General features: G+C 41.1%; 1 protein-coding gene across 1 annotated transcript in view; it reads right to left on the reverse strand.

Moving 5' to 3' along the window:
- The window catches only part of LOC144891239 (regulator of nonsense transcripts 1-like), a 64479-nt gene that overhangs the window by 18338 nt on the left and 23572 nt on the right, over positions 1-22569 (reverse strand). The window contains exons 2-5 of the mRNA XM_078773644.1: positions 13202-13371; positions 10118-10204; positions 7079-7231; positions 6677-6820 (exon numbers count right to left, since the gene is read on the reverse strand). Of these exons, the coding sequence (XP_078629770.1) occupies positions 6677-6820; positions 7079-7231; positions 10118-10204; positions 13202-13371 (554 nt within the window). The remainder of the gene's footprint in view (positions 1-6676; positions 6821-7078; positions 7232-10117; positions 10205-13201; positions 13372-22569) is intronic.

The following is a 22569-nucleotide window of genomic DNA, read 5'->3' on the forward strand; positions in this document are numbered from 1 at the left end:
ATGTCCTTGAATTTTGGGGATGTTTATTTAGAGCGATAGCTGTGCTTGATGAAAAAAACCAACTTTTGACAAATTTATGACAAGGAAATAATCTTCGTGTTTAATGCTGAGCAGAAACTCAGATTAAGTACAATTTCACTCGCATCCATTTTGATAATTATATGTATTCTTGTTCTGATGATAACACATCTATTTCCCAAGAATGTGACATCTTAACTTTTAACTATTTAGTACATCCATCAATCACATCCTCTTTTTAATTTCTTATACATGTAATAAGTCTTGTACAGGTAACATACAGGTTTGGTTTGGGTCTAAATATCCACTGGGATTGCACAAAAATGACAATGTAAAATTAGAAGTGTGATCATCTCGCGAAAGATCACCTGTAGCATTCAACAGACACCAATATCATTAAGGAGGATACCTCAACATTAATTCTGTCCTTATAAACACAACAAAAAAGAATGAAACTAATCCTTGGAGACAAAGCCCATCATTATCCTTAGAAAATACCCAAACTGATGACAATAACTACATATGAAAACGTACAAACACTTTCTCACAAAAGTATTTCCAATTCCATTACTTCTTTGTGTGCGAATTTAGCGTGAATAACATTGAACGAGCCTGATAGTATAGGCCTGTACAACACACGCTATAGGATCGCACGAATGAGCCGAATACAAGCGGCGAATGGCGGTCTTTTGCAGTGCTATTCATTGCAGTATTTTCGGACATATTTTTAAATATTCTGAAATCAGGAGCAAAGAAAGGGAGTAGCCACATATCAGATCAGTTTTACAATATTATATAAAATGTTTACATGTGAAAAAATGGTGGTTTGGTTTGAGGCCCTAAGAAAATGAACAATTTTAGTGGTCATCCCATGGTCTAAATCTGCGTTCCGCAACCTTTTTAGCCCAGGACCCAATAAAAAACCCAGGCATCCCGTCGCGACCCATCAACCCCCCCCCCCCTCCCCCCCAACAAACCGTCACGGAAATATCGATTGCTTATGACGTTACTATCTTGGTAAGGTTTCGGTTCATCATCTTTGTACAGTAGTACAATTCTTAATTGAACAATAAAGCAAAGTGACGACAATCATACCAAACACTGTCCTTATTGTACACCGCTCCTTTCCTATGCCATCTCCAGGCATTGCAAATCGTCATTGCTGGGCACCGAAGGGGGCTCGGCAGTGACGCACGCTGAAAGAGAGTACTCAGTTTTCACTCTGGTTGTTTGTTTTCTTGGTTGTTTGTTTGTTTGTCCGGACGATATCTCAGCCATCCTTTGAGCTAGGAAGCTGAAATTTCGGCACAATAGTGAGCAAGTCCTTTGTCAAAAACGGTATTTTTTGTTTTTTGATTAATCAATTAATTGATGAGTTATTTAATTATTAGCGATTAATTAATTACTTATTTAATTGATTAAATTTCATTTCTCTTCTGACCATTAACTCAGGCACCTTTTGAGTTAGGAAGCTGATATTTGGACATGCCAATGACCAGGTGATTTGGCTGCAAAGGCTATTTTTGATTTATTAATTAATCAATTAATCGATTAATTATTTAATTATTTGATTAATGACAAAATGTTTTTTTTTTTTAAAGTTACAGATTCTGATGAAATGGTGGTGGTTTATGTGTTCTCTGACCGAATTGATTAATGATTTAATTTTTTTATGATTATTATTTATTAATTTTCATTATTAATCATTTATTTATCTTCTTTCTCATTTGGCCAATATCTCAGGCACCTTTTGAGCTCAGAAGCTAATATTTGGACATGAGTGACCAAGTGATGTGGCTATCAAGGATATTTTTGATTTATTGATTAATCAATTAATCAATGTATCGATTAATTATTTAATTATTATGAATTTGTTGTTTTTGTAGTAGACTGCCAGGTCTGACCTAGCCACCTCCAAGAATGCGAGGACCTGGTCGCGAAGTTCATACAATCTTGCCAAAGCATCTCCTCTGGGTATGGAACAAACGTACCCATTTGTTTGTGAATGGGTACGTTTTTCATGGAAGTCCTTCACTAACTTGCTGTCCATGTCTGACGTGTGACTGAAGGTGCAACAGTAATGTGGAATTTATTGGTTTCATGCTTTAGCATTCGCCGTTTCTGCATTGTCTGTTTGCTTCTGGCCTCCCACCCGTGCGTAGCACGGGTACCTCACTAGTGTTAATAATGGAATATTTTCCACATCATTCGATACGCGGTAGCAGCGTATGTCACGTGGTGTGTGCATTTGCACATGGCCACTTTCAGTTCGCACAAGCCATGCGTTATCATCAGATATTTGTGTCTGATCAGTTGGCAAACTCCGGCGGAGACATCACCAGATGTTGGAGTGTGTGGAGAGACAACTATGGACGTGTAAAGCGTTCAAGTGTAAAGCATTCAAAGTCGGGTCTGGAAATTTAAAGAAGGGCGTGAAAGCAAGCTTCATTCCAGGGGACCCAGAACAAGCCTTTTACTGTACAATATTCAGCTTGTGGAAGCATTCATGATTAGCAATTACAGAATAACCGGCTTAAGAAAGTGCCATGGGCACAGACATATCAAGCGATTGTGAATTTCGATTTTGATGTACTTTAGTCTTTACAGAGCGTTGGTGCTGCCGAAGCAGTTTCTTGGCAAGACATACACTGGGTGGTTTGCCATTGCCTTCCCAGTGCTGTTTGTCCACATTCTATCCTTTTAAATACTGAACGTCAAAGCAAGGAAGCAGCACATACCATTTTAAAAATCTTTGGTATGACTCCGCCAGGGTTTGAACCACTGATAGGATGACTTTGGTTTGATTTAAACAACTCAGATTCAGAGTAAGCAAAGAATCAACAAGTACACATACATTCAAAGTACACCGCCCCATGCCAAATAATTAAATATGCTGCAGCGCGGCATTGCCGGGGCGCCTCCGGCGCCCGGCAATACCGCAGTGCAGCTCATTAAGGCTGCATTGGGAGGGAGAGGTGTACACTAATTGATTGATTAATTGTATAATTAAAATCAATAAAAGATTATCACAAAATATTTTCATAATCAATTGGCTAATCGCATAACTAAACCACTAGTGCTTCATCCGAAGATGTATCTTTTAGAAATTTAATTAAATAAGTCATTTATAAAAAATTAAATAATTAATTGATTACTCAATAAATAATTAATCGATTAATCAATAAATAATTAATAGATGAAATGATTAATCAATAAATCAAAAATATCCTTGATAGCCACATCACTTGGTCACTTATGTCCAAATATTAGCTTCCCAGCTCAAAAGGTGCCTGAGATATTGGCCAAATGAGAAAGAAAATAAATAAATGATTAATAATGAAAATAAATAAATAATAATCATAAAAAAATTAAATTGGTAATCAATTTGGTCAGAGAACACATAAACTACCACTATTTCATCAGAATCTGTAACTTAAAAAAAAATTTTTTTTGGGTCATTAATCGAATAATTAAATAATTAATCGATTAATTGATTAATTAATAAATCAAAAATATCCTTTGCAGCCAAATCACCTGGTCATTGGCATGTCCAAATATCAGCTTCCTAACTCAAAAGGTGCCTGAGTTAATAATGGTCAGAAGAGAAATGAAATTTAATTAATTAAATAAGTACTTAATTAAACGCTAATAATTAAATAACTCCTCAATTAATTGATTATTCAAAAAACAAAAAATACCGTATTTGACAAAGGACTTGCTCACGACTGTGCCGAAATTTCAGCTTCCTAGCTCAAAGGATGGCTGAGATATCGTCCGGACAACCAAGAAAGAAAACAAACAAACAAGAAAACAAACAAACAAGAAAGAAACCAGAGTGAAAACTGAGTACTCTCTTTCAGCGTGCGTCACTGCCGAGCCCCCTTTGGTGCCCGGCAATGACGATTTGCAATGCCTGGAGATGGCATAGGAAAGGAGCGGTGTACAACAAAGATTTTAGTGTGCAAACATCAGCCAAGATGGCGATGGTGGTGGTGGTAATCTTTTCGGATGCTCGTGGCATCATTCCAATCCATTGCGTTCTAAAAGAGACAACTATGATTGGTAAGAGTTACTATGATTAGTTAGAAAAGGTTTCTGTCAGCCATGCAAAATAAACATCCAGAACTTGCAATCAGGGTTCCATTCCACTACGACACTGCACCACCACTTTGGGCTGCTCAAGTGCAAGAATTCTTCAAACAGCAGAGCATTGAACCAATCACACACACGTCCCATATATTCACCGTACGTTACGCCCAGTGACCTTTGGTCATTTCTAAAAAAGTAAGACGGCCTTCATGGTCGCATCTTCTCCAGTTCAAGATTGGCACCAGTGCTCTACATAATACTGAAGAATACCGCATTTGTTGAAGTAAAGTATGGGACTTCATATTTGAACACATTTAACTTTAACACAACGTAATAACTTGTATACAAGCTTGTGCGCAACCCTTTTGCAAGAAATACATGATAAAAAGTTTAGGTGTGTATTATCCACGAAAACTAAAGCGAAAGCTCTTTTTCTCCAGGTTTCTCAAACCGACATACGACTGACCTACCTACCTACCTACCTTACTGGGTGCCGCCCAGTAAATATTTATAAAATATTTGTATATATTTATTTATATATATTTAATTTTAAAACAAAAACTGTAGCACTTAGATGGAATTTGTTTCAAAACCCATTAACTAGACCTATTGGCCAATGTGTGCTCCAAGTTTCAGCTAGTTTCAATTTATAGCCATTGAGATATGAGCGCCAACACATTTTGGGCGGATGGACAGACAGACACCAACGTGAATTTGAGGGTTTTCTTCATAAAACTCAAGAATGTGGAAACAAACGTTGCTGAAATTTGGAACATATTACCTCAACGTACAAAGCATTTACTTCTGAAATTTGCAACCGATTTCGTCCAGTGGAAGCCGAGAAACGAATTTTCAGTCTCCATGGTAAATCCCTGGTGTTGGGCTAGTGGCTAGGGTGCCAGCTTAGGATCCAAGGATCCTGGGTTCGAATCCCGGTCGATCGCTGAATTAACGCCAGGGGGGTTGACTCAGCCTGTCATCCTTCCGAGGTCGGCTAATTGAGTACCAGTTCACTGGTAATTCCCTGCTTGTCGTTAAAGGCGGCAAAAAGGGTTGGCGTCAGGAAGGGCATCCGGCCGTAAAACATTGCTTCAAAAAGGGGACCAAAAAACAACAACAACCACGGTTCCCGAAAAAGGCCAACCCTCGCTTTGCGGGGAAAAATGGCCTCTAAAGGGTGGGTTTTTTTTGTTTTTTTTAAAAATATGGTAAAGCTGCATACAGAGAAACGATTCCTTATATAAAAGGAGAAGTGCTTTGCACCTCCCTTTGATATAACAATATTGAGCGCATGTGACAGTATCAGTCTCGGCAAAAGTGGACAAGGAAAGATTAGCTTCGCAACCGCATATGTGCTCTGTGTCTTCGTACATACTGCTGCCAGTGTATGACTTTTAGTCTCGATAAAAGCGAGTATGAATAAGAATTATTTTGTATTACCTTTAAAAAGTCGGTACAGGAAGATAAAAAGTAGTGAAATAAGTGATTGATCAAAAGTTTTTGATCAAACACATACATACATATTGGTGGTTTGTGGATTGGTCGTGGTTGATATCATGGCGAGTGTTATGAATCAGAAAGTTGACTCAGAGTGCCATGCTTTTCAGTCAGAAGTCAGAATGTTGAGTAACATTACTTATCTGCATATTGTATTGTTTAAATTACGAACAAATCACGAAGCATATATCCGGGGCGCACCAAGATTAACAATATCTGTTACGGCCTTCGGACGAGGAAAAGTTCTCCACTTCTGCTCTAAATCATCCAAATTTAAGAAAAGAAAATCCCAGGTTATCATTGACCAAAAATCCATTGACCAGTGCTTACAGGAGCAGGACAACGTCTATGTCACTTATCTCAGATGCCTGGGCTGGCAGGATGGCCGAGAGGTAAGCACACTCACTATCCTTATACCTGCCACAGTAAATTGTACCATAAATACATAGACCAACCGAGTAAAGATTCAAAATAAGCAGATTATGGTGGCTAAGGCAGATGTTAAAAGTCTATTATGAGCAATCATTTCTTTTTTTAACAAGATACTTAGATCAAACCTGACATTCTCCCCATCTGCCACATGCGAATGATAAGGCAAATACACCAATCCGATGACCGAAATAATGCTGATGTTGCGTATCCTTAATGTTCTGCTCCTCCTGCAAAAGTCCGATAGCTTAATATGAAATCGTGTTGTTGAGTGCCCTCGTAATTACAGTACAGTTGACGTATCATTCATGGATCTTTAGGTTATAAACGAAAACAGCAGGGTAGTTCATGTCTAAGGCACAGAGCTTTCTTCAACCTGAACTTGCTATCAAATGCTCGGCAACAATTACATTTAATACAACTCAATGAAGCATGAATGAAAAACAAAAAAACCGTTGCAACTGCACATCATTCAAGTCTAAATAGCAGTGACACTATTATAAGGGCAAAGAGATGCAAATAAAAGCAAGAACAAGACAAGTGCTGATCATTTCCATGGGCAAAAGGGATTAATCTGGGGAAAACATGATGTGCCACTAATGAAACGCACATGGCTCAGTACATGGACCAACAAAATCCTCACCCTGTACAATTAAGTTGACTTGCATCCAATGGTCTAATGTTAGTAGAAGATCCTTCCCCGTTTGCATGAACGCATGAAAGAACAACTGCATCTTTCTCGCGACCTTGGAATCCCTCTACTTTGCCAACCTCGATTCTACAACTTCTGGGGTGAAGAAAGAAAATGAAGGCAGTGCATCAGACACACACATGCAAATTGAATCTGTTGGGGGGGGGGGGGGGGGGGGCGGGAGGGGGGTTAGTCCATGTGAAGTTTGATGACAACTGGCCCAGTAGTCTGGTTGTGATTGGCAATTGTCACACACACAAACACACAGAAAATAATTTTTATTTCTAAGATATATAATCCCTCCATTATGATCAAAAACAAGCAAAACACCAATGAAGTAAGCATCTCACAAACCTGTCACGTGAGGAGCTCCTGAGGATACGATTGATGCAAACACATTGTGCAGTGTATGGTGTGAGTACAGCGACAGAGAGCACTCCGCACTGCAGCAAATATTCAGCTGTGATAATAGCCAACTGTGCCTCAACTGGATTCTGGAAAGAGCATCTAGTACGAGGTAATTGGGGATGGGGGGTGGGGGAGGGGGGGAAGAGGGGAAGAATAAAATTAAACAAGGACACTAACTGAAGAACAAAGTTAGAATGAACTGAGGCCAATCGATATAAAACAAATATTTATATACAGTGCCTATAGACATTCTCGACTCCCTTTCAAATTTTTCACCTTTTGTTGCCTTAGAGCCTGGAATTAAATTGCATTAATTCAGCCTTTTCCACCTTTATTAACACACCGTAACCCACAATTCCAAGTGAAAAACAAATTCTACAAATTGTAGAAAATTAATTAAAAATACAAAACTAGAATACCTTGGTTGGATAAGTGTCCACCCCCCTGAGTTGATACTTTGTGGAAGCACCTTTGACAGCAATTACAGCGAACCCTAACCCTAACAACAACTCTGTTGGGATAGGTCTCTACCAACTTTGCACACCTTGATTGTGCAATATTTGCCCATTCTTCTGTACAAAACTGGTCAAGCTCAGTCAAGTTGTATGGGAAGCGATAATGGACAGAAATCTTCAAGTCAAGCCACAGATTTTCGATTGGATTTAGGTCGGGGCTCTGACTGGGCCACTCAAGGACATTTATCTTTTTGTTGCTTAACCACTCCAGTGTAGCTTCTTTGGCTGTGTGCTTCGGGTCGTTGTCATGCTGAAAAGTGAAATTCCACCAATTTCAGCTTTCTTGCAGAGAGCAGCAGGTTTTCCTCTAGGATTTTTCTGCACTTTGCTCCATCCATTTTCCCTTCCATCCTGACATGTGCCCCAGTCCCTGCTGATGACAAACATCCCCATAACATGATGCTGCCACCACCATGTTTCACAATCGGGATGGGTGTTCTTTGGGTGATGTGCTGTGTTGGGTTTGCACCAAACTTAATGTTTTGCATTTAGGCCAAAATGTTCCATCTTTGTTTTGTCAGACCACAAAACTTTTTGCCACATGGCTTCAGAATCTCCAGAGTGGTTTTTTGCATACCTCAAATGAGACTCAAGGTGGCCTTTTTGAGTAATGGCTTACTTCATGCCACCCTACTGTGTAGGGCAGACTTGTGGAGTGCTTGGGATATTGCTGTCACATGCACACACACAGTGAACAGTCTTTGCCAAAAAAGGCCTGGAACAATTTCAAATTTGCCATTGGCCTCTTGGTGGCCTCCGATTGGTCTCCTCTTTGCTTGGTCATCCAGTTTGGAGGGACAACTTGATCTAGGCAGGGTGGTACCATATGCCTTCCACTTCTTGATGAATGTCTTGACTGTCCATAACCTTTTGAGAGAGCCAACATAAATTTCTCTGTTGGAAATAATCAACTTGTAATCCCTACTTGAAATAATCCCTACGTGGAATATTTATTTTATTGCAACAAAGACATTCTGACTTTGTCCGTTCATATTGACTGGCAAGCAAATGCCTCCAACTTATTTCTGTGGTTAGCCTCCAGGAGAGGTACAGTCTCTGGAGGGCCCGGGTCTCACCACCGGTTGGTTACCTGTCCCGGGCAGATCTTACTTCCAAACTGGCCTGCAAAGCCGGCTGCTACCTTGGAGTTCCTCATCAGGCCAAGTCCTTCCTCTGCTTTCAACAGTATACCTTAAGCTGTGGGTCATCTCTTGTGCCACTATTTTCCCTTTGCCTCCATTTTAACTGCAGATCCATTGCCCTTTGTTATGCTATGAACCTCGATACCCAATACCCATGCACAAAAAAAATTCAAAAGATGAAATGCACTTGAAAAAGACGAGAGCAATGCGACTGTCGACAAATTGCCTCCGCATAGTCCCACAATGGGTAGATGGCCTCGTTCAGTCCTAAAAATAAACAAGTTTGATTTAATCCCTTCAGCTGTTTTCAAGTATCACATTTTCACCCGCCATGACAAGATTCACATTGATCGGTGAAGCGGTTTCAGAGAAGGGATAAAAAAAAAAAAAAAACAGCTTTCAAGCTAATATGACTGCCACACCACATGACATATGACCTTAAAAAAATGGACACTGCATATGTATGGGAAGATTTCCATACTTTCCCATACCCATAAGTTTGTGAAGTTTCGTGTTGATCAGATAAGGTTCGTCCAAGATGGCTGCCAAACCACATGACCTACGATGTCATCATTTTCAAAATATATGCAACAATGGTGTTAGATGATATTTGCAAAATTTTGCATCAATAAGGTAAGCAGTTTCAGAGATATAATTATTTAATATTTTCATTCAATCCAATATGGCTGCCTCACAAACCATGTGACCAATGATATTTTCGTGATCATCTTTTAATCGCCATGCCCAGTGAATGACACATGAAAGGTTTCGTGTCAATGGATTTAGTGGTTTGGGAGAAGGTGTTTTTTTAAGGTTTGAGGTTAAATCCAATATGGCGGCTAAACCTTGTGACCCATGATGTCATAAATTTAATATTTCAATACAAATGGGTCACAGATCATGTGCATGCAATTTCAGATTTTTAGGATAAGGAATTCGATTAAAACATTATTGGCTGGTATACCACTTCACCTATGATATCATTATCATGCTTTTGTTCCCCATTGGGAGTACTTGACAATGTGGCAAGTTTCAATTTTTTCCATTTAGCAGTTTCCAACAAAAATTATTTGCCTTTATTCCAAGATGGCTGCCATACCACGTGACCGATGACGTCACAGTTATGAGAAAAACATTCTGCATGGGGGTCACTCCTACCCTGAAAGTTTATTCTCAATTGGACATGTGGCTGCTGAGAAAAAAGAGGTTTAGCCCGTACGGACGGACGTACAACCCGAAAACATAATGACTCCGGCCACCTTCGGGGCAGAGGCATATAAAAAGCAAAAAAAAAACAACAAAAAAATGCCTGCCATGAAGATGCTCACATCTCGTCACATTGTTCTTTACTGTCCTTGACATCAAACACAATGTAGGGAGGCCCAGAAAACTGGCTCTTGGAGTGCTCCAACGCTCTGCACAACACACAAAAAGAGCAAGCGATTTACTTTTATATAGAAAATTGAGACTCACAGAAGACCAATATCAAACACCAGAACTGAACAATGGGAATGCAGGAAAATACCAAGTAGGGAGGGCAGAGGGATACTCTGAGAACGAATGGGTGAGAAGAATGACAGCAAGGGGAGGCAGAGGAGGACGACACAGGGGGGTGAACAAGCTATATGTACAAGCTCAAATACAGCTAGAAATCAGCTGAAAGAAGACGAAAGGAAAACGGGATGAAACAGCAATGGAAGAAAAAAACAAAAAGGGGGGTGGAGGGAGAGGTGGGGGAGTACAAAAACCTGCAGAGGAAGGGGGTAAAGCTTGATGAGTGTTATTGAGAATTTTAAAGAAGAAAATATCACTGAGGAGAAATAGAGTTTTTGCACTGAGGAGAACAACTGGACATTCATTTAGTTTCCTTTTTTGTAATTAATTCTGCAGGGGTGCATTATCAGCCGCCGGTAATTTTTTTTGCACTAGAATACAAGACCGGTCGCTTCGCTGACAGGAATATCAATCTTTGTGTAATTGCCAAAAAAAAACAAAACCCAACATCAGCTTTGGTTAATGGGGAAAAAAATATTCAGGCTGTGTATATATACTGGCCTAGCTATATAATCAGGGAGTGAGGGGGAGATTGTCAATGGGATATTCATCACAGCCTTTTTAGATGCTGAATTGCAAATAATATACAACGAAGAGAAAGATCCAAATAAAAATAATTTCTCGCCCTCCCTCTCCCTTCCTTTCTTTTCTTTAGACCAAACGCATGGCTCGCGGACTTCCTCTCCTGTTGTAGTCAATGTGTGGTTCTGAGTGGAATTCTCTCATCTTCTCTTACTGTTCAGGCTGGAGTTCCTCAAAGCAGTGTTCTGGACCCTGTGCTTTTTAAGGTCTTCATCAATGACCTCTCCGACCCTCTGGAAAATCCTCTCTATCTTTTGCTGATGACTCCACTCTCGGCCGCTCCATATCTCAACCCTCAGATCGGCAGTCTGCCACCTCTTCACTCTCTGCAGACCTGGACAAAATCACAAACTGGTCAAACAAGTGGAACATGTCTTTCAATCCTGACAAATCTCACACTCTTGCTATGTCTCTCCGAAAAGACCGTCTCGACAACCCTCCCAATAATCCTTTCAAAGAAGTTCTGTCACTCAGGCTTTTGGGTCTCACTATCTGCCATGATCTTGCCTGGGAAAACCACATTTCCAAGCTGGCCTCCAAAGCCAGTCACTGACTGGGCATCCTCTGTTGCATCCTTTCTGGGCACTGCTGAGCTTCTCACAACATACAAGGGCCAGTCAATAAGTAACCTTAAAATGGCGATTATAAATTCGAGAATGTAATGTGTGTAGTTGTAGACGACATATGTTATATATATGGGTAAGAGTCATGTTTTGCCTGTTTTAGATCTGGCAACATTGAGTGTATGATGTCAGCAGAGCAGTTCCAAGATGGCTGTTCCCTCAGAAGCATGCACCAGGGAGGAGCAACGTTCTGTCATCCGCTTCTTGGGAAGTGATGGTGTGAATCCCAGTGAAATCCATCGCAGAATGAAGATGCAATATGGTGATGCATGTTTATCGCTGCAGCAGGTGTATGACTGGAAGTTTAAAGGTGGAGTGTCCAGTGTTGCAGACGCTGCTCGCTTGGGCCGGCCTCACACCATAAATGGTTGCAGGAGTTGAGTGCATGCTAAGGGAAAACCGTCGCATTACGCTGGATATAGTGGTCTCCGAATTGAACATTAGCCATGGTTCAGCACACCATGTCATTCACAACGTGCTGGGGTTCCGCAAAGTGTCTGCAAGGTGGGTGCCTAGACAACTCGCATCCGAACTGAAAGAACGGTGAGTGGACACATTTGAAGAACTTCGGCGACGTTACAAAACAGAAGGCGACGCTTTCTTACAGCGAGTAGTGACTGGGGATGAAAGCTGGGTCCACTACTTTCAGCCAGAAACGAAGAGGGCAAGCCAAGAGTGGCGCCATTCAACTTCACCGAAGCCCAAAAAATTCCGCACACAGCCGTCTGCTGGAAAAGTGATGCTGATGCTCTTCTGGGATAGCCTAGGCCCACTTGTAGAGCATTACATGCCCAGATGGACCACAGTCACCAGTGCATCATACTGCGACCTCCTTAAAAATGATCTGAAAATACCAATCAGATCAAAACGTCGTGGACTACTCACTACCGGTGTTTTGATGCAGCATGACAATGCTCGGCCCCATACTGGCCGCGCTACAGCTACAACAATCAAGGACCTGCATTTTGAGTGTCTTCCTCATCAATCCTACTTATCAGACCTCGCCCCTTCAGATTACCACATATTTGGCCCACAAAGAGGCGCTTGGTGGAACAATTTTCCGATCCTCCGACAAAGAGGTCCAAGAGGCGGTGCACGAATGTATCCAAACTCCACATATTCACTTCATTTACTTTCACGAGCAGAGAACCCGCCCTACAGGCAGGTGATCTTGTTCCAAGCATGCAACACGTTCTTTTAACAAGTCTCTTCATCTGGGCGGTGTATAGGCAACAAACCACTGCTTCAATCCCTCCTGAAAATAAAATATAACCAGGGTTACGTATATGAAGCAAAAACATGCATACTGCTTTTGTGTGTATATATAATGCAATGTGGTTATATAGCTCGGATAATTCCAATTGCACACACCCCTTCCCCCAAAGGAAGAAAATGCCAAGATGGGCAAAAAAAAATTTTTTCACAACTTCATTGAATCAAACAAAACTTGCACAACTTCAGGGAGCACTCATTAATTCCTGAAAGTTACAGCTTCCTTGGTCAATTCCTCTTGGAGTATATGAAACTGACAACATACTTTCCCTCCATTATATAGATATTAATATGCTGCCCACTCAACCGATAAACAACGGAAGACCCTTTGGAAGCACACAACATTTAACAAAAGGGTGAGGAAGGAAGAGTGGGTCTTACAAGTCTGTTAGCAACATGTTGTTGTAGAAGTGAGCTGATGGGAAGGAGCAAATGGCATGGTGCATGCGACACTGCACATTCAGAGAAATAGGACACCAGTCTTGGTTGTCTTGCAGACACAGCAACAGCCGTTCAAACAGGGAGCGCCCGTAGCCTAAGTCTTGAGCTCTCTAAAGTGTTGGGGAAAAAAAAATCACAAAAGGAAACAAACACAAGTGTTGAGTAGCAAATGCAAGCTCCACAAGAAGCAAAATGAATTTCAAACTGAACTTGGGCATCATTGATATTTTAGCACATGACGAGATTCACGTTATATCATGTTGTACACCGCACCTTTCCTATGCCATCTCCAGGCATTGCAAATCGTCATTGCCGGGCACCGAAGGGGGCTCGGCAGTGACGCACGCTGAAAGGGAGCACTCAGTTTTCACTCTGGTTGTTTGTTTGTTTGTTTGTTTTCTTGGTTGTCCGGGCGATATCTCAGCCATCCTTTGAGCAAGGAAGCTGAAATTTCGGCACAATAGTGAGCAAGTGCTTTGTCAAAAACAGTATTTTTTGTTTTTTGATTAATCAATTAATTGAGGAGTTATTTAATTATTAGCGATTAATTAAGTCCTTATTTAATTAATCAAATTTCCTTTCTCTTCTGACCATTAACTCAGGCACCTTTTGAGTTAGGAAGCTGATATTTGGACATGCCAATGTCCAGGTGATTTGGCTGCAAAGGCTATTTTTGATTTATTAATTAATTTTTCGATTAATTATTTAATTATTCGATTAATGACCAAATATATATATATTTTTTTGTTACAGAATTTGATGAAATGGTGGTGGTTTATGTGTTCTGTGACCGAATTGATTAATAATTTAATTTTTTTAATGATTTTTATTTATTTATTTTCATTATTAATCATTTATTTATTTTCTTTCTCATTTGGCCAATATCTCAGGCACCTTTTGAGCTGGGAGGCTAATATTTGGACCTGACTGACCAAGTGATGTGGCTATCAAGGATATTTTTGATTTATTGATTAATCATTTAATCGATTAATTATTTATTGATTAATTGATTAATTATTGATTAATCAATGTCATTATTTAATTTTTTATTAATGGCTTATTTAATTAAATTCCTAAAAGATACATCTTCGGATGAAGCACTTGTGGTTTAGTTATGCTTTTAGCCAATTGATTAAGAAAATATTTTGTGATAATCTTTTATTGATTTTAATTATACAATTAATCAATCAATTAGCGTACACCTCTCCCTCCCAATGCAGCCTCTATGAGGTGCACTGCGGTATTGCCGGGCGCCAGAGGCGCCCCGGCAATGCCGCGCTGTAGGATATTTAATTATTTGGCATGGGGCGGTGTACTTCGAATGTATCTGTACTTGTTTGTTTTCTTGTTTCTTTCTTTCTTGTTTGTTTGTCTGGGCGATATCTCAGCCATCCTTTGAGCTAGGAAGCTGAAATGTTAGCACAGTAGTGAGCAAGTTCTTTGTCAAAAACGGTGTTTTTAGTTTTTTGAATAATCAATTAATTGAGGAGTTATTTAATTATTAGCGATTAATTAAGTACTTATTTAATTAATCAAATTTCCTTTCTCTTCTGACCATTAACTCAGGCACCTTTTGAGTTAGGAAGCTGATATTTGGACATGCCAATGACCAGGTGATTTGGCTGCACAGGCTATTTTTGATTTATTAATTAATCAATTAATCAATTAATTATTTAATTATTCGATTAATGACTAAAATTTTTTTTTTTAGGTTACAGATTCTGATGAAATGGTGGTGGTTTATGTGTTCTGTGACCGAATTGATTAATAATTTAATTTTTTCATGATTATTATTTATTTATTTTCATTATTGATCATTTATTTATTTTCTTTCTCATTTGGCCAATATCTCAGGCACCTTTTGAGCTGGGAAGCTAATATTTGGACATGACCAAGTGATGTGACTATCAAGGATATTTTTGATTTATTGATTAATCATTTAATCGATTAATTATTTATTGATTAATCGATTAATTATTTATTGATTAATCAATTAATTATTTATTAATGAGTTATTTAATTGAATTTCTAAAAGATACATCTTCGGATGAAGCACTAGTGGTTTAGTTATGCCATTAGCCAATTGATTAAGAAAATATTTTGTGATAATCTTTTATTGATTTTAATTATACAATTAATCAATCAATTCGTGTACACCTCTCCCTCCCAATGCAGCCTCTATGAGCTGCACTGCGGTATTGCCGGGTGCCGGAGGCGCCCCGGCAATGCCGTGCTGTATAATATTTAATTATTTGGCATGGGGGCGGTGTACTTTGAATGTATCTGTACTTGTTATTTTTATTAACGCACAGGTTGTAAACCTGGTGCGTTATAGCGTTTGCCTGGGAATTTCTGTCTCTCCAAAAGTGAAGCTCCGTTTCTGTCGCTCAGATGTGTAGCCAGTTTCTGTCGCTCAGATGTGTAAACATGACGTCATGAAATCTATATTTAGGCTAACCATGGGCTACCCCTTTGGCTGGTACGCGGCCGCTCGCTAGTACATAATATAGGATATATTTGTTATATGTTATGTTATAGGATATATAGGATATATGTTATATGATATAGGATATATATAGGATAGGTTATAGGATATATATGTTATAGGATAGGAATATAGGACCCAAATGACCCAGAGGACCCAAATGACCCAGAGGACCCAAATGACCCAGAGGACCCAAATGACCCAGAGGACCCAAATGAACCAGAGGACCCAAATGACCCAAATGACCCAGAGGACCCAAATGACCCAGAGGACCCAAATGACCCAAATGACCCAGAGGACCCAAATGACCCAGTGGACCCAAATGACCCAGAGGACCCAAATGACCCAGAGGACCCAAATGACCCAGAGGACCCAAATGACCCAGAGGACCCAAATGACCCAGAGGACCCAAATGACCCAGAGGACCCAAATGACCCAGAGGACCCAAATGACCCAGAGGACCCAAATGACCCAGAGGACCCAAATGACCCAGAGGACCCAAATGACCCAGAGGACCCAAATGACCCAGAGGACCCAAATGACCCAGAGGACCCAAATGACCCAGAGGACCCAGAGGACCCAAATGACCCAGAGGCCCCAAATGACCCAGAGGACCCAAATGACCCAGAGGACCCAAATGACCCAGAGGACCCAAATGACCCAGAGGACCCAAATGACCCAGAGGACCCAAATGACCCAAATGACCCAGAGGACCCAGAGGCCCCAAATGACCCAGAGGACCCAAATGACCCAGAGGACCCAAATGACCCAGAGGACCCAGAGGACCCAAATGACCCAGAGGACCCAAATGACCCAGAGGACCCAAATGACCCAGAGGACCCAAATGACCCAGAGGACCCAAATGACCCAGAGGACCCAAATGACCCAGAGGACCCAAATGACCCAGAGGACCCAAATGACCCAGAGGACCCAAATGACCCAGAGGACCCAAATGACCCAGAGGACCCAAATGACCCAGAGGACCCAAATGACCCAGAGGACCCAAATGACCCAGAGGACCCAAATGACCCAGAGGACCCAAATGACCCAGAGGACCCAAATGACCCAGAGGACCCAAATGACCCAGAGGACCCAAATGACCCAGAGGACCCAAATTCTATGTATGTTTCTATGATGATGTATGTTTTGGTGAAAGTACATAATGTGAATACTCGTAGCAATTTTACAAAAACCATGGCATAATTTCAAATCTTGACCCGAGATGATAATTATGCTACATCATAATTTCCATGTGCCAACCTGGGCGGAATCCAAGTGGATTCACTTGTTTTTCAAAGGATGTGAATGGGGGAAGAGAGGAGAAGAACAGAGGGGAAGCAAAGGTGTGAAAGTTAAGGAAAGTCAGAAGGAAGACGAAGAACGGGAAAAGGGGTAGTGGGGGAAGAGGGGTTAAGCGGGGTGGGGGGGGATGGGACGGGACGGGACGGGACAGAGAAGGGGCTCAAATGTTTCACTTTTTATGTCGTACGTAGCCAACCTCGATAAATGCGCTCACATTGTAATAGTACTGTACATCCTTTATAGACGTACTGGGTTCAAAAAGATGACATGTGATACTAGCTACCACCAGCTGAAGTTTTTAGCATACCTTATATCTTAAAACATTATGTGCCGACAGACGTACAAGTGCACACAAATGAAATCCAATCTCCTCTAGCAAGGGAGATTGACCAGTTATTGAGATACCAAGGGAGATTGACCAATCTAGCAAGGGAGAATTGGTGAAAAGACCAGTTATTTTGTAAGATTATCACCAGTCAGGATATGATTTGAGGCACACCTTACTATACAATCACCCAAGGTAAACATGATATCTTAATGCAGGGCAGTCACAAAGTACAATATAAAACTATTCATTTTACACCATCAGCCGGAATGGTACAAATTATGGTAATTCTGAGGTCAAGAAGTCCAAACCCGCAATCGGAAGAACCATTGTTGCCGTGCTGACACACAATTGCATGCAACGACTGCCTCCATTTCAGCTGCACGAGGGGATGTCTGAAGAATTGCTGAAGAGTTGTACAAACAAATGCTTTTTAACGCAATATCTTATGAATTTATCACACACTTAAAGGGTCCCCTATGATTTTTATGCATGCATTTAAGAAGACAAGTCACATGACCTTTATACAGCAAAAGTGTCATAACCCAAACTCCAAACTGTCTGCCTATGGAATCCAAGGCCATCTCCACTCTTGGATTACTGACTTCCTCCACTCTTGTAGTCAACGTGTGGCTCTGAACAGATCACTTTCTTCTCCACTCCCTGTCAAGGCTGGAGTACCCCAAGGCAGTGTTGTCAGCCCCATCTTGTTCTTAATCTTCATCAATGATCTCACTGACTCTCGAAAATCCTCTTTATCTCTTTGCTGATAACTCCACTCTGCCGTGACATCCCTCATCCTTCTGACAGACAGGCAGCAGCCTCTTCCCTCTCCTCAGACCTTGACAAAAATGACAAACTGGTCAAACAACTGGAAGATGTCTTTCAATCGTGATAAATACCACACACTCACTCTCTCTAAAAAGACCATTCCAAAAATGCTCCCATCTACTTTCTCAACAACTCTCTTGAAGAAGTTCAGTCATAGTGGGGCAACTTAGCATAACAATTGTGCATTTTGTGAGGAAAGCACCAAATTTGGCACACTAGTAGACTATCATATTATGAAAAGATCTGGATATTGGGCCATCTCAGATTCAGAGATTTGATTTTTGCAAGATTTCGATTCGATTGGGATGGAAGAGAACACCTTCTTCGTCTTCTGTACAGTGAAGTTGCCAGCCCTGAATTCTCTGGCTACATCTGGGTGCTTCATTGGGAGTGCAACCATGTCCCTCAGGTGAACAGGGACCCACCTGGCATAGTGTGTGTGGTCTAAGGCATGGAACCATGGGACCAGTTCCGTCAGGGCATCAAGGTACATCGTGAATGAAGCCTGCCGCAGAGAACGCACGTAGACCAGTACCAACATCTCTAGTTCCAGCACAGGTGCCCAGTACTGAAAGTTGGGAATGTCTTCTCCTCTCTGCCTGGTGACACCAGTCTTCGAACTCAGGCAGGTCTTCTGCATCATCAGCATATGTCATACAGTGGCGTTCATAAGGACGGTGTTGCAGGATGTGCAGTGCCGCTGCAGTGATTTGATGAGCTCTTCTTGTGCGGGTGACGTGGGCAGCTCGCAGGAAGGAGTCGGCCGTCCCTGGCGTTGCAATCTCAGCTTGCAAATCTGCAAAATCTGCAAATCTTGCAAAAATCAAATCTCTGAATCTGAGATGGCCCAATATCCAGATCTTTTCATAATATGATAGTCTACTAGTGTGCCAAATTTGGTGCTTTCCTCACAAAATGCACAATTGTTATGCTATATTTAGCTTAGTTGCTGGACTATCACTCAAACTCTTGGGTATCACTCTAAGCCATGATCTCTTTTGGGCAAGCCACATTTCAAAGCTGACCCCCAAAGCCAGATGGGCATCCTCACATGTGCCAAGGAACAACTTTGCATGACAGAGCTGCTATCCACCCACAAGGCTTTCATCTGCAGCTTGAAGTACTGCTCTCCCCTCTGGGCTGGCTCACCTGCCTCACATCTTGCTCAACTCGATGCAATGGAAACCAAGGCTTTCAAGAGCATTGGAATCTCTTGCGATGAAGCCAAATCTATGGGCCTATCACTTTGCCATTACTGGCAGGTCGGTGGTCTCTTTCTTCTTCCACCTCATTTCTGATGTTGCCCCTTCTGCCCTACCTGTGCTATGTGCCATCTTCCCCTCCCGCCCCCCTAAGTACCTGCCATACACGCACATGTTCCACCAGCAACCCCCTCCTAGTGAAACTGCCTAAATGCAGAACCACTGCTCACATCCACTCATTTATTCCTCTATTTCCTGCCTGTGGAACTGCCTTCCACACACTCTTCAATCTCATTCTTCCCTCCCGGTCTTCAAAGCAGCTGATCACCACCATCTCAGGTCGTCCCCCATCCAAAGCCATCATATTTCCACACCCGTCAAAAACCAACCCCACCCACTCTGAAAATTTTCCGTGTGTATCCATCTTGTCCACCACTTGCATTCTGCCATAATCCTCATGGTGACCACTGGTAATTTCTTTTCTTTTTAATCAGGCTATTCGTACTTGAAATAATGCCAGTCTCGCCTTGTTGATCAGGAAGAATCGTCAAACGAATGCACCTCTCTATTTCCATTGTCAGCCACTGGAGGAGGTTCAGCCTCTTGAACTTCGAGCATCAGCCATGACATTTCCTGGACCAACCACATACCTTGCAATGCTGGCCTAAAAAACACCAGCTGCAGACTGGGCATCCTCTGTCTATCCAAGTCTTTCCTTGAAAAATCGAACTACACAGTCAAATCCTGTGGGAGGCAGTGTGGTCTAGTAGCTCGCATTTTTAAAGAGGGGAAATGAACCCAACAGAGTGAGTTCGTGAATTCATGACTCACACATGTGCGTCCAACTTCAGTCAGGTAAGTCAAAACACATCTTGCAAATCTCAGCCAAACTCTTCATGTGGTCTCCTTCCACAAAATAATGGTGGTGCCTTTTCCGGTCTGTCTCTGGTGTACTCCTCCCATCCACCAAAAGTGCCATCACTGAGATTGCGATGAAGAGAGAGGAAGAGAGACCTTCTCGGATCTCTTCCCGAGATCAGGCAGAATGTGTTAACTATGTTTACCTCCAATTCTCATGTACCAAAAAACCTATCCAGTTGTTCCCATCTTACCCACTCCGAAACAGTGGCAAACAACTTCGTGCTTTTCTCACCCAACAAAGTAAGGAAATTTCTGTGCATACTCGAACCTGCTTCAGCGACTAGGCCAGATCAGATCAGACAAGGCCAGATCTCAAATCCTGGTCTGCTTCTCAGTCTGCACTATTCAGCCTATCCTGCATTTGGCCACCCACAGTCTACCTGGAAGTCAGCAAATATCACTCCAGTCCACAAGATGGGTGAAAAAACAGATCATATCAACCACAGACCAGTAAGCTCGTTTACAATAGGAAGCAAAGTCATATAATCCATCATTGCTGTCAATGTCAAGTCTCCCGTTTTCACAAAGCTTCATCTCTGACCATCAGTTAAAATGCTGTCCCCAGTCACAACTGTGCACGTGCTGCTGCTCCTCTCTCAGCAATGGCTAGAGGCCCGAAATCTCAAATGCAAGGTCGAGAGCCTCTCCTTGAACATATAATATCTCAGGTATTCAACACCTTCTGGAATCCTGGTTTGTTTGCCAAGCTCTATACCTGGAGCATATAACATTACCTTCAATCCTGGACTTTGACTTCCTCCACTCATGCAGTCAACATTACTATTAATGGAACCCTTTCCACTCATCTACTCTCCCTGCGGTGGTTGGAATGCCCCAACGCAATCTTATTCCTCATCTACAGAAACGACCTTTCAGATGCTCTTGAAAAACCTTCTCCCTTTTCCAATTGATGCCACATTGTGTCATACAGCACCCCTATCCTACTGATCAGGCAGACAAGCAGCTGCATTATTCTGCTGAGGTAGAAATTATTATAGGCTGATCGGGTAAATGGAATAAGTCCTTCAATCCTGTAAAATCTCACAGTCTCATTCTGTTGCTCCAGAATTGTCAAACTAACCCACACATCTTTTCCATGGTCAGCCACAAGAAGAGGTTCAGTCTCTTGAACTTCTTAGCCTCGGTCAACAAATCATCTCTCCTGGGCCGACCATATAGCAAAGCTGGCCTCCAAAATCATCCTTAGGAGGACAGACTGAACCTCCTCAGTCATTCAAAGTTTTTCCTTGAAATATCAGAGCTCCTTCCAAAGCTCAATGGTGCAGTGCTCTCCTCTACATGATGGAGCCCCAGATCACATGTCTGTCCATACTGGATTCGGTGGAATCCAAATCTTTCATCATTATTGGAATCACACGATAAAGTGAAATTACAAGGTCTGTTGCTCTCCGCAGACAGATTAAAGGCATTTTTAAGTGAGGGAAAGAGAGAAAGAAAAAAAAAAAGAGAGAAAGAGAAAAAAAGAGAGAAAGAGAAAAAAGAGAAAGAGAAGAAAAAAGAGAGTAAGAGAGAAAAAAGTGAGAAAGAGAAAAAAAGAGAAAGAATAAATAAGAGAGCAAGAGAGAAGAAAAAAGAGAGGAAGAGAGAAAAAAGAGAGAAAGAGAAGAAAAAAGAGAGAAAGAGAAAAAAGAGAGAAAGAGAGAAAAAAGAGAGAAAAAAGAGAGAAAGAAAAAAAGAGAGAAAAAAAAGAGAAAGAGAAAAAAAGCGAAAGAGAAAAAAAGAGAGAAAGAGAAAAAAGAGAAAGGAAAAAGAGAGCAAGAGAGAAAAAAGAGAAAAAAGTGAGAAAGAGAAAAAAGAGAAAGAGAAGAAATAAGAGAGCAAGAGAAGAAAAAGAGAGGAAGAGAGAAAAAAAGAGAGAAAGAGAAGAAAAAAGAGAGAAAGAGAAGAAAAAAGAGAGAAAGAGAGAAAAAAGAGAAAGACAAAAAAGAGAAAGAGAAAAAAAAGAAAGAGAAAAAAAAGAGAAAGAGAAAAAAAGAGAGAAAGAAAAAAAGAGAGAAAGACAAAAAAGAGAAAGAAGAAAAAAGAGAGCAAGAGAGAAAAAAGAGAGTAAGAGAGAAAAAAGTGAGAAAGAGAAAAAAAAGAGAAAGAAGAAATAAGAGAGCAAGAAAGAAAAAAGAGAGGAAGAGAGAAAAAAAGAGAGAAAGAAAAAAAAGAGAAAGAGAAAAAAAAGAGAGAAAGAAAAAAAAAGAGAGAAAGAAAAAAAAGAGAAAGAGAAAAAAAG

The sequence above is a fragment of the Myxine glutinosa genome, chromosome 3 (assembly GCF_964187855.1).
Source record: "Myxine glutinosa chromosome 3, kmMyxGlut1.1, whole genome shotgun sequence".
NCBI classification, from domain to species: Eukaryota; Metazoa; Chordata; class Myxini; order Myxiniformes; family Myxinidae; genus Myxine; species Myxine glutinosa.